This window comes from Squalius cephalus, assembly GCF_949319135.1.
Source record: "Squalius cephalus genome assembly, chromosome: 24".
In the NCBI taxonomy this organism is placed as follows: domain Eukaryota; kingdom Metazoa; phylum Chordata; class Actinopteri; order Cypriniformes; family Leuciscidae; genus Squalius; species Squalius cephalus.
This window is the reverse complement of record NC_137145.1, coordinates 10,555,295-10,568,507: the sequence shown is the minus strand read 5'-3', so window position 1 is coordinate 10,568,507 and position 13,213 is coordinate 10,555,295. Positions and strand designations below refer to the sequence as shown.

The 13,213-nt window shown below is 36.7% G+C and overlaps 1 protein-coding gene across 11 annotated transcripts in view; it reads left to right on the top strand.

The window, feature by feature from the left end:
* nbeaa (neurobeachin a) overlaps window positions 1-13,213 on the top strand; it is a 128,233-nt gene that overhangs the window by 48,491 nt on the left and 66,529 nt on the right. For all 11 annotated transcript variants that reach the window (XM_079861572.1, XM_079861571.1, XM_079861564.1 and 8 more), the window contains exons 2-5: window positions 5,556-5,787; window positions 7,844-7,944; window positions 9,253-9,348; window positions 10,452-10,573. In XM_079861572.1, the coding sequence (XP_079717698.1) occupies window positions 5,556-5,787; window positions 7,844-7,944; window positions 9,253-9,348; window positions 10,452-10,573 (551 nt within the window). The remainder of the gene's footprint in view (window positions 1-5,555; window positions 5,788-7,843; window positions 7,945-9,252; window positions 9,349-10,451; window positions 10,574-13,213) is intronic.

Genomic DNA, 13,213 nt, shown 5'->3' with positions numbered 1-13,213 from the left:
TGCATTGTTTATCCTTTTGATCTTTCATTCAACAATTCACAAAATTCAAACCTTTCATTGAAGTAGAACAATTGAAAGTGGGGGGAAGCTCACATTTATGAACTAAATGTTTTTCTCTATTTCACGTTGGCCACAATGATTGGCACCCAATTATTGGCACCCAATTATTGCAACATCCTTTTCCCAAGATAACAGCTCTTCTTCTTCTAAGAGTCTTTTGAGTTTGGAGAACTCATACATGAAGTACAAGGGGCTGTTTTTAAACCTAATAGTCTTTCTATTGCCACACAAATACAGCATCATTATAGTGTACAAATATATGTCAATATCAATGTCACTTTTATTTGTATAGCACTATTAAAACAACACATGCTGACCAATGTGCTTTATATCATCTCAGGAAGATAGACAAAATAGTAATAGAATAAAAAGAATAAAAAATTATCATCAAAAGGATGAATAGGCCACGGCAAACAAATTTTCAGCAAATTTTGAGTTGATGATCTCAAAGTTCTTCCTGTCTGATACTCCAGATCTGATACATAAGTCGGTGCAAGGCCATGAAGAGATTTATACACCAATAAAAGAAGTTTAAAATCAATCCTATATTGTACAGGGAGCCAATGTAAAGAGACCAAGGACGGAGTGATGTGTTCACGTTTTTTAATATTCGTTAATTATCTCGCTGAAGCGTTTTGAGCCTTTTGAACCTATATGATAAACATTTAATGAATCAGAAATATACTAAATCGCAATGTCTCGGAACATCTGCTGAATTCAATTTTCCAGATAAAATCGACACATCGGTCAGAGATTTAGCGTGGCGTGTAACGCATCTGGCTCGGATTGTTTCCTGATCCCATCCGCCATATCTGCCGTGATTAACTTAAACAGATAAAGTCTGTTCCCACTGTAATAAAACATGAGCGAAGTGGTGAGGAGATTGTGAGCTAATGTGCTGGAGGCTGTTCTGCTCTTTTGTCTGATCTCTTTTTACAGCTTCTGCTTTCTGCTGTTGTTTAAAAATAGTGTTTGACACCACTGTCAGTGTTCAAGGGTCAAAAAGAAACTCTAGTATTATCCTTTGTCTTTTTGTGTTTGTGCAAGTCTGTTTTATCTCATAAGCATTGTGTGTAGGAGGTAAACAAGTCTATTCTTGTTATACTGCGTCCTTATATGAAGTATTCTACTGATTTCACAATAATTTAGTGTGTATGTTTATCAGCTTTATTTTTACATAAATACTTTTTATTGGACTGGCAATGGCTCTAAATGTTATGGATTTCAACATGCAAGATCACATGTTCATTTTGTAGCCCTCTTACAAACCATTAGTTTGAAAGCTTAATTGCGTTTTTGGTTGTTCACAAAAACCAACTCCTGGTCTCTCTGGGTTTCAAAGGCAATTATTGATGAGTAAACGTCCCGTAATTAATCATCTATTCACTAAAGGCCACTGGGAGTGATGAACCATGACAAATCAATAGGATTTCATCCCCCCTGTCCTTTTTGCACTGTATGGATTGTAAATAGTTCAATGGGACGATACCATGGTAACACTTTCCAACTAATCCTGTCTCACCCTCCTGGATCACACCAGTTTAAGATAGCAGACTGTGTTATCTACCTCAGTCAGACCAGATTTGACCAGCTAGAAACCTATTTATTATCAGAAGCATTCACTAATTATAACTCACTTCCTCAGCAAGATTCTCATCAGACTGTTTTTCATCACGACAGCAGATGACCTAAAGGAGAAAAATGAACGTAGAAGACAATTTTGTAGTAATGCCGGCTACAGCAACAGCAACCTTGCGGCACTGAGAATACAATGCAATGCATTCTGACACATTTTGGAACACAGTGATGCGTGAAATCAAATTTGCATAGCTATGAGCCTTCAAGTACGTGCATAGAGTATTGTTCAGGCTAGTGCATTGCTGTCCAATCCTGCTCCTGCAGGGCCACTATCCAGCTGAGGTTAACTCTAGACCTAATTCAATTCAGCTCAATTCATATTTATTTGCATAGCGCTTTACCCAATACATATCGTTTCAAAGCAGCTTTACAGAAAATGCATGTTTCTGCATTACAATTTAGAGTAATTTTGTTATCAGAGATGTGTGTGTGTCAAAGTAATTGTCCATATGTTCAGAAATGTACAGTTCTAAGATAATACAAATCATGTAGTTAGCTAACATCACATATTCGTTTAGGCAGAAACGATGATCTCAATAAAGCAGTCATTGCAAGTTGTGATCATGATTAAAATATATAGAACATTTGGCAGTTGTGCATGTTGATTAAACACACCTGAACCAGCTAATTAAAGGTTGAGTTCACCCAAAAAAAGAAGAAAATTTCAGCAATTACACACCCTCATGTCTTTCTAAACTTTCGTTCATCCTTGAAACACAAATGAAGATATTTTTAATGAAATCTGAGAGCTTTCTGTTCCTCCATTGATGGTCCTCACACCTACCACTTTGTCGCGTCAAAAAGTTGAGTGTGAGTTGATGGAATGTTTAAATGTGAATAACAGCTTAAATTAAATCTGTTCATCATATAAAGCGATCGTGTTTTACAATCTCTTTATGAACTTTTTTAAGTGTACAAGTGGTAGTTGCATGGACTGTCAATAGAGAGACAGAAAGCTTTCAGATTTCATTAAAATATCTTATTTTGTGTTTCGAAGATGAACGAAAGTTTTACGAGTGTGAAACGACATGAAGGTGAGTAAATAGGCGCGTTTCCATTACAGATTTGCGCAAAACTTGTGCGTTTTTTTTAAATATCGATAAAAAACTTTTGCGAAATGACGGCGTTTCCATTAACCGATGTTATGCGACTACTGCGTCATTTTTTCCCCTCGCGATAAGTCATTCCAAAAATCATGGCAACGGACGTTGGTAGGTTTATATACTGTAGGTAAACAGTGAAATGATCACATGACTCCTATCTTATCCCCAATTGGTGGAAATGGTGGTGTTACAACTCTCCCGGTGTTACAACCATACCCGGTCTCCCCTATCACAGCCACGTACCGCACTAGACATTATTATTATTAATGGAAGGAAACGTAGGCTTGTTATCCAAGCATTAATGGCAAGGAAAGACTCTTACTTACAGCACATATTAGGTGTTTCTGGGTGTTTCTCACTCATTTCTGCTCCGAGGTCTTGATTGTGGCACCTCTATGAGGTTTAGAATCCAGTATGTCTGTAATTCTTTTGTCTTTTATGAATTTAATAAAGAACTCCGTCTCGTATTCTGTCCAAACACACCGCGCCGTCCAAGTCAGGTGACCTGTAAATGCGCAAAAACTGTTTCCATTGCAGTTTTGCGAAATATTCTTTTTTCGAATTGCCTGAAAAACCACCTCATGCGAGCATGAAAACTTTTTTGCGATAAATGGGAGTTTTTGCGAAATTGACGTGTTTCCATTGAGCGTATTTCCAATTCGCAATTTCAATTTGTGCAATTTGAAGGGTAATGGAAACGCGGCTAATGATGACAGAATTACATTTTTGGGGTGAACTAACCCTTTAAGGCCTTTAGGATCACAAGAAACTTCCAGGCATGTGTGTTAGAGCTAAAATCTGCAGGAAAGTGGCCTTTCAAAAGCCGGATTGGACACCCCTGTGCCTTAAAAGCAGTGGTTGAACTCACAATATTATCCTGATGATCTGAATCAAATTGAAGACCTTATTTAATGGTTACAAAGTCATGTTTAAGGTCCTCACATGGATATTACAAATAATCAAGGTGAATGTTCGGTCAAGGTGAGTGGTATGGACAAATTACATATGCTAAGGTTATCGACGGCCTAATTACAAAATGTTCTAAAGCTCCAGAGCATTCCCAATTTGACTGTATCAGACAAAGAGTAAAAATCAAGTTTTCCCAGCACCTCGCCGCCTCTACTCTCTCTTTCTCACCTAAATGTAATTTTCAGGAATTTCAGCCTTTATTTTCCAAATCACTTGCTAGGTTTGGAGTTTGCATGGCCAAAAGCTGGCCAATTTCATGCCTGTTGAACTCCAAGACTGATGCCATTGATTATTGTTTGCTGCAGAGCAGGAACAATCTCTGATTGGTTTGTCCATTCCTCTCCTTTCCAGTGTGTTGTTTGAGTCGTAGAGGGCAAGCGTGTGTGTGAGGTCATTATGTTCTTTCTACCCCAGAATTAAATGACCCTCTCAAATCGAAATCATTATTTATCAGACAGAGTGCTGCTCTCTACGGTAGCAACCTCAAAACTGCTCCTTTAATAATTCTCTCTATATTATTTGTTTCCTTTGCTTTTTCCCTCATTCACTTCACTTGCATAAACTTTACAATTCCCTTTTCTGTTCAAATTAATGTATTTTCTAATTGCATTATTTTTATGTCCTTATTACATTGCTCTGTCCATCTCATCCACCTTGTGTCCTACATGTCAATCTCACCAACATCTGTCGAATCAGATCACTGAATAATTGAATTAAACATCTGAATAATGACGTTACTGTATATTGTGTTCTGTAGAGCTGCTTTAAAGGTCAAATTTTAGTTGTAACTATAATTAAAATTATTTGAATGGAAATTTTGCAACACTGATGCTGTTTTTCCTTTCCATTACTGTAAAGCTGCTTTGAAGCAATCTGTATTGCATAATAATGATATACTTGAAATATACTTGACCTACTCCCATCCAATTTATTAATTTGTTTATGTGTTTAGTTAGTAGTTTGTCATCATAATTCTTGTTTTTTTATAAAAATTTGTCAGTATTGCATTTCATAATTTTAGGCAATTTTACTCTGACATTAAACATTTTAAATTACTTTTTTTTTTTGTTAGCAGTAATATATATTGCCATATTAAGTTGCCAGCCAGCGGCAATTTTTTTTCAATCATATTCACAAAATGTTCATGACCCCCAGATTATTTTGTTGTATGAATATGTGAGCAGTCATATAAAAAAAATATTCTACCTTCATTATTTTTTTTAAATCAACACTTGAATGTGTATAAGTTTCATTTAAAAACCAACAACATTATTTCGAATTAAAAGCAGAGAAAACTCTGTCCGGATAGGATTCTGAATGATAATCAAAACATAGATTGAGTATAGATCGCGTACATCAACTATTCCATCAAAGTTTGTACAGTCCTGTACCTCTTCCTGGGTTCGACATTTTTTCACGTTTTGATTTATATATTGTTGAATGTTTGATGATCACTTTAGCTTACTTATCCACTCCTGATTCACGCAGATCGTTTTGAATCCAGAGATGATGTACTATTTTAAAAAAAAATCTGTAATAGCGTCCCCTACCGTAACAGTGAAAACATGGTCGATTGCCGGAAAAACTTGTCAAAGGTGGGGGGGGGGGGGGGGTGTTGTCATAAATGAGAGAAAATCAACGGCATGAAAAGAGTTAACAGTAAAATTATCACCATGATGTGCATTTTTCTTCATCATTATGGTGGAAAATATACAATGAGCATATCCTCAGTAATTTCATTTGAGAATAACCCTGGCTCTCTCTCTCTCTCTCTCTCTTTCTCAGCTGGTGGGTGGAGAGTTTGACCTGGAGATGAACTTCATCATCCAGGATGCCGAAAGCATCGCCTGCATGGTGGAGCTGCTGGAGCACTGTGACGTCACCTGCCAGGCGGAGATCTGGAGCATGTTCACAGCGATCCTGCGGAAGAGCGTTCGCAACCTACAGACCAGCACAGAGGTGGGGCTCATCCAGCAGGTGCTGCAGAAGATGAGCTCCGTCGACGACATGATTGCTGGTGAGCACTGAAGGAAAGCGTAGAGGGCAGGATCCAAACTTGACATGAAAAGTTCGAAGTCAATGTCTGGCTTGTAAATTCAAATAAACGGTTATAGATAAAGAGAAAAAGTCTGGCCAATGCCCTCAATAGGTGGGATAACCAGAAACGCTGTCCTGGGAGCATTGAAATTTTTTTTTTATTTAATAATAATAATAATAATATAAACATTATTTTGTAGTATTTGTGGTTCTTTGTAAAATAAATAATTGATACTACTACTACTACTATTAATAATAATAATAATAGTAATAATAATAATAATTATTATTATTATTATTTATAATAAAATAAACAATAATAATAATAATAATAATAATAAGGCATTTATATAATAATAACTTTCATCATCATTATATTATAATTATATAATAATAAACATTATTTTGCAGTATTGCAGCATCTTTTGTGGTTTTGGTTCTTTGTAAAATGCCTTATAATAATAATAATAATAATATAGAATCAAATATTATTATTATTATTATTATTATTGATACTACTACTACTACTATTACTAATACGAAATTATATTAAAATAAACAACAACAATAATAATAATAATAATAATAATAAGGCATTTATATAATGTAATAATAATTACCATCATAATTAATTATAAGTATTATATTATAATAATAAAAATAAACATTATTTTTGCAGTATTGCAGCATCTTTTGGTGGTTTTGGTTCTGTGTGGAAAAATGACTTTTTATTATCATCATCATCATTATTAGTATTATCATTATTATTATTAATAATAATAATAGCATTGTTAGTATCCATAATAAAATAAGCATAGTTTTGCAGCATCTTTTGGTGGTTTTGGTTCTGTGTGAAAAATGATTAGTATTATTATTTTTATTGATAATAACAGATAATAATGAATTTGTTAATTCAGAATAAATTCATAATGATTATAATAAATTCATAATGAATTCATAATAAAATAAACATTATTTTGCAGTATTGTAGCATTTGGATTTTGGTTCAGTGTGAAACAAAGAATCAACAGTTATCTTTTAAGTGTGCAGTGATTTTAAGTGTATTGTTCCCCACAGTTCTTATTCCTGTTTAATACTGTTTATGTCACATCTATGTAAACTCACCTTTTTGTGGTAAATACGCCTCTTCTTTGTCGTGGGCCCTCTGATTTCAAGGCACTTTTCTGAACATATCTATTGTTTACACCAGTGCCTTCGGTTCAAAAACTTCAGTCAAATGAAAATCCAATTCACGGAAGAGAAAAGAATCAGTAATGTCTGTGATAATCTTTGTTGTATCACATGCTTGTCCATATGTTCCAATCCTCTATGATTTGGCTCCGTTACGTTTCAGAAAAACAGGTTCCACTGTCTCGCTAAACCCCTCATTGTGCATTCTGTGTCCAATATTTCTGTGTAATTACGATCAGTGGACCATGGCCGTCGTTTATTGCAGGGGTAATGTGTAAAATTGGCTCTGTGAACACATTTGGGAGAAAGCTCCTCTCTAACTGTTCTTTAGACAGATCCGCGTGTTAGAAAATTCCACTGCTAATCAGACAATTAGTTCTTATACGCTTCCAGCTTCTGTCCATTTTTGACCAAATTTGTGGCCTTTGAGTGAATGGCGTGTAACTGGGTTATTTTGAAAATCAAATTACAATGATATTAAGCCACGACAAACATCACTGCTAAGGGGTTGTTATTTTTCTCGAAATTAGATTATTTCATGTCTCGCGCAACGTTTTAAAGAGCTTCTAAATTCATAACGCAGATGTTTCGCAAATTACATCAGCAGACGGTTTGACACCGAGCCATAACAGCCGATATGTGAATGAATAGACTTGGGTTTCCATGCCGTTGAGAGCCACGATCTGATGACTAAAGGAGCCTCAAGAGAACTTGCTGTAGATAATGTTCCAGCAGAAAGATAACGATTGGCTTCTTGCCCCCGAGTGACATCATCCTCATGAGTCTGCAATTCTGTGCACCGATAATGCTGAGTCATTTCATTCTCTTCTTTCTGTCTTTCTCAGATCTCCTAGTGGACATGCTGGGGGTTTTGGCCAGCTATAGTATCACAGTGAAGGAACTGAAGCTGTTATTCAGCATGCTGAGGGGGGACGGAGGCATGTGGGTGAGTTTTCTTGCCCCTTTTACACTGACTGGATGCCCTTCAGTTTCAGTGGCCACTGAAAGCAATTAACTTCTAATGTTCTGGACTTCTTCATTCACGATAGAGGCGGTTGGAGTTATGAGGTTTGACAGACATTATGAAGATCCAATAGGGATATGAGGTTTAGTCAAAAGCTCTTTTTAAACTTTTCATTGGTTAAAGGTCCCCTGAAATCAAAATGTAAGTTTTTTTTTAGCTTTTAGTATGAATATGTTAGCCTTAAAGTTATGAATAAGATGGTGTGTTCCAAAACAATGACAAGATTTGCATTTAGGAGATATAAGCATTCAAAACTTAGTCTCGCACTTCCGCTTAAATGTATCACGGATTTTTAGGATTTTCAGCTTCTCATCACATCTTCTGTCCAATCAAATGCTTTCTAGAATCGAAAGCGTCCCGCTCCCTATGCTATAAATACCTCTGACACGTCACGGAGCAATATGGGTTGGAGATGTGTGTTCGGTTGCTCAAACGCTCGAGTTTTATTCTGTTTTCCAACTGTACGTTGGTTAAGACTGAAATGGCTAGAATTTATTCACACATCTACTATTGAATCCAGAGTATCATCAGCGCTCTGATTCGCTTCCATGGTGCTGTCAAGTACGACTTGCAGTCTGTGAGGTAAACTAAACTCTATTGGCTATTTGAAAAGGGGGCGGAGCCATTCAATATATCCCGCCTTAGCTTCCTGTTTCAGTGGAAATTACATCAACGCATCATACAAAGCTGCGCGTTCCAAGGCACTTCAGTGGGCCTTTAATTATTAATGATTCATGGAAAAAATGGCTGCTATAAATTTTATTTGTTATAGGGTTAATAACTTGTGACCGTAAAGATTGGGAATCAAACTATGAATGTTAAAATATGTTCTTAAAACTCATAAAAATCTGATATGCAGATCATTAGCTAGCCCCCTTTAGAGACTTCCAAGCCCAGCCAATGATCTCCTGTCCGCCAGTCCTCTCCACGGACACATCTGTTTGAGGCTGCCTACACATCGATTTTCAACTGTGCTGCCGTGGTTAAGACTGATGGACAGGCTATTGATTGGCTGAATTAGAGGTGTTTTTTTGGGGGGGTCATTTACTCATTGATGATGGTTACCATTAATTATTTTATTTATTTTTGACTGTCATGAACATATACATCTTTTCCTCTGTTGTCAAAGTCTTCTATCATTATAATTTCCTTTCATCACTCTCTCTCTCTTTCACTAATTACAATGTTCTCTTAATTGTTCTCTTCCTTCTTGTGTCCTGTTTCCCTTAGCCAAGACACGCCATTAAGCTCCTATCAGTGCTGAATCAGATGCCTCAGCGGCACGGCCCTGACACCTTCTTCAACTTCCCAGGACGCAGTGCGGCGGTGAGACTCTCCCACTCCTTTTACAATAAAGCTTTTGTAGAATCATTCCAGACATTATAAGTGTTAGCATGAGACTAGTGTGTTATGATTATAAAACACCAACTACAAAAATAACAACAATAATAACTTATCATGCTGTTTATATCTTAGGGAATATTTTTTAAAAAAAATCTGCACTATACCACACTTTCCCAGGTTAATATGCAGAGACTATACTATACTAGGCTATATGTATACACTTCTTTACACTACTGTACAAAATCAGTAAGATTTTTTTAAATAAATTGATACATTTGTTCAGCAAGGATCCATTATTTGATCAAAAGTGACAGCAAAGTTTTATATTTCAAATAAATGCTGTTCTTTTGAACTTTCTATTCATCAAAGAATCCTGAAAAAAAAAAAAAAAAGTTCAACACGGTTTTCAACATTGATAATAATAAGAAATGGGGTTTTTTTTTATCACCAAATCAACATATTAGATTTCTGTAGGATCATGTGACACTGAAGACTGGAGTAATGATACTAAAAATTCAGCTTTGCCATCACAGGAATAAATTGCATTTTATATAACAAAATTTCAAAATGTTACTGTTTTTACTATATTTTAATCAAATAAATCCAGCCTTGGTAAGAATTCTTCAAAAAAACATTTAAAATCTTGCCGACCCCAACTTTTTGAACGGTGTGTATTTAAATTATATATTTGTACATTTAAATTATGTAAATGTTAAATAATTATATTATTAAATTTTAATAATATTAATATATTATTCTATGTTAAAATGATTTTTATTGAATCATATTCATGTTACAAATAGAAGCTTCACATTTCCAACTACAGACTTCCACTGTAAAGTGTGTAAATGAGAAATGAGTTATCTCAAATGATCTGAAAATATTGTCCGTGGTAATCAACACTACACCACAGATGCTGTTATTAGAGTGCAAATTGTATGTAATTGTATGTATTAAATACCATTTTACCAAGGTCAAATTTGTACAAAATGGTCAGTTGATTATATGCCAGCTTGTTCTGCAAATGCTGTTTTAATTGTGCAAGTATGCAGCTTCTAATTCCCTTGTGTTTTGCCCCCCGGCAGGCCATTGCTTTGCCGCCCATTGCTAAGTGGCCTTACCAGAACGGATTCACTCTCAACACTTGGTTCCGAATGGACCCACTCAATAATATCAATGTAGACAAGGATAAACCATACTTATACTGGTGAGTATGATGTGTATGATACATTAAGGAAGAGCAGAGGTACTAGTATGGCTTAATGCTGACCAGTCGTCAGTCATTATAATGTAAATGCCAAGACTGCAGAAGCTCTGAGCGACTTAGACCAACACCTGTGAGCCTCAAGATTCTCAGCGTGGTAGAAACGGGAGATCTGTGCATAGGAAATATTATATTACCATTTCTGTTTGAAGTGGTAAGTGTCTCTACAGGGCTGGCCCACAAGAAGAGACTGCTAATTTAGGAGTGATGAGCCCTGCCCTATTTTCCAGTTACCAAAAAAAGCCTGCCGTACCAGAGGGCAAACTAGAGAAATTCTCAAAATTCCTAAATGTCATAAGAGGATGTCTTAAGAACCTCTGGTTGTTTTTTTAGAAACCAGTAGCGTAAACTGAAAATGCCTTGCAGAGTAGCTCTGAGGATCCTTGTTAGTTTTGACCTTTAGTTTAATGTCAGTGCTAAGTTAAAAGGCCTATATTCTACACTTCTGTAGCATTTTTATTCTTTAGTCTGGTTTTAATGTAACTCATGTTTTCTTGCACAAAAGCATTGGTAATCTCCTTCAAGATACCCCGAAGGACCTACAGTACTTGTGGAGTGCAGTTCCCGTTATGCTTGGTGTCAAGAGAACAGATAGGATGATCTGTTGATGCACTGTATCGAAGGCTGCAGAATGAGTTACAGTAGTATACACAGTTGTAATTTAATTTTACATGATCATTTCCTGTAGCTCAACTGATAGAGCGTGCCACTAACAGTGCCAAGGTCATGATTTTGATTCCAAGAAAAGAGACATACTGTAGATGTATGACTTGAATACACTGAATATATTGGCCTTAAGGAAGCACTGAATTATTACTGTATATATAAATGTGACTTGTATATAAATGTATAAGTCACATGCTTATAAATAAAATGAACATCTATATGGCTCTAACAGCAGTTCTTCAAAAGGAATTTACACACACATATATATAATTATGTTATGCAGTGTTATTTTTAACATGAATAGAAATGTATATAAATGTATATGTGTGTGTATATATACAGCCGCGGATAAACCGCGGATCGGGCGGATGACGTGACGAAAAATAATATTTTTATTAAATTCGGGCGGGTGGCGGGCGGTTGAACCAATCAAATGAAAAATATAAGTATACACCAATCAGCGGATGGCGGGCGGGTGCGGTTTTGAAAATTGGTCAAAAACGTTGGTGCGGACGGATGATGAGTTTTGTGATGCGGTTGCGGATGAAATAATAGCCCATCCGCACATCTCTAGTAAATACAACCTCAGATGAACAACAACACATGACATATTACACCGTGTCATTATTTATTTAACAAAAACCAGGCCAAAATGGAGAAGCATGGGGGACAAACTAAGTACACTCTTACTGCTTCCATAGGAATTAAGAGGGTGAGTAGCAGTCAGGCACTGCTAATCAAATGCCTTTGATGAATTGATCATCAGCGAGCGTGATCACCTCTATAACAGCAGAAGTTTGGGCAGTTTGCTGGTCCTGAAGCCTTCAGGTGTGTGTTAACACAATGCCAGGGAGGAAAGACATCAGCACTGATCTTAGAGCAGCAACTGTTGCTGCCATCAATCTGAGAAGGGTTGTACGGCCATTTCCAAACAATATGATGTCCAACATTCTACAGTGAGGAAGATTATTCACAAGTGGAAATCATTCAAGACAGTTGCCAATCTTCGTCTCAGTAAATTCACCCTACGGTCAGACCGTGCAATGCAACAGGACAATGATCCCAAGCACACAAAAGAATGGCTGAAAAAGAAAAGAATTAAAGTGTTGCAATGGCCCAGTCAAAGTCCAGACCTCAACCCAACTGAAATGTTGTGGCGGGACCTTAAGAGAGCTGTGTATAAACAAATGCCCACAAACCTCAAAGAACTGAAGCAACGTTGTAAAGAAGAGCAGGCCAAAATTCCTCCAGAATGATGTAAGAGACTGATAAAGTCATACAGAAAATGATTCCTTCAACTTATTGCTGCTAAAGGGGGTTCTACAAGCAATTGAATCATAAGGTGTACTTAGTTTGTCACCCATGGCTTCTCCATTTTGGCTTTATTTTTGTTAAATAAATAATGACACGGTGTAATATGTCATGTACACACACACACACACACACACATACATATGTCTTGTCCAGACACATATACACACACACATATATCTTGTCCAGTCCTCTTAGCATTAGCAGTGCACCTCAGGCGATAATGTCGATTTTGAATGGTTCTACAACATCACCATGGCAACAGCATTACCACCAGGTGGTCTTTTTTAATATTTGTAACAACGAATGATGTCCTGTATATCCTCCATGTTGGGGCAGCAGCGGTTGCACTGTATTGAGGCGGAGACATTGAAGGTATAGATTACCACTTCAGAAGTCTGAGGGCCACTGACCTCAGTTAAATCAGCATGTAATCCTGTTTCTATGTTACGGTGGTGAGCTCAGCATAGAATTATGTAGTCGTGCAGGCGCGGAGCGAGAGAAACGGCACCGACTGATAGCCAGTCACCTTATCGACAGCAGCCAGCGCTCCCAGCAATCACTGCTGCCAATGACTCAGTCAGCCATGTTTGTTTTCCCTCCAAG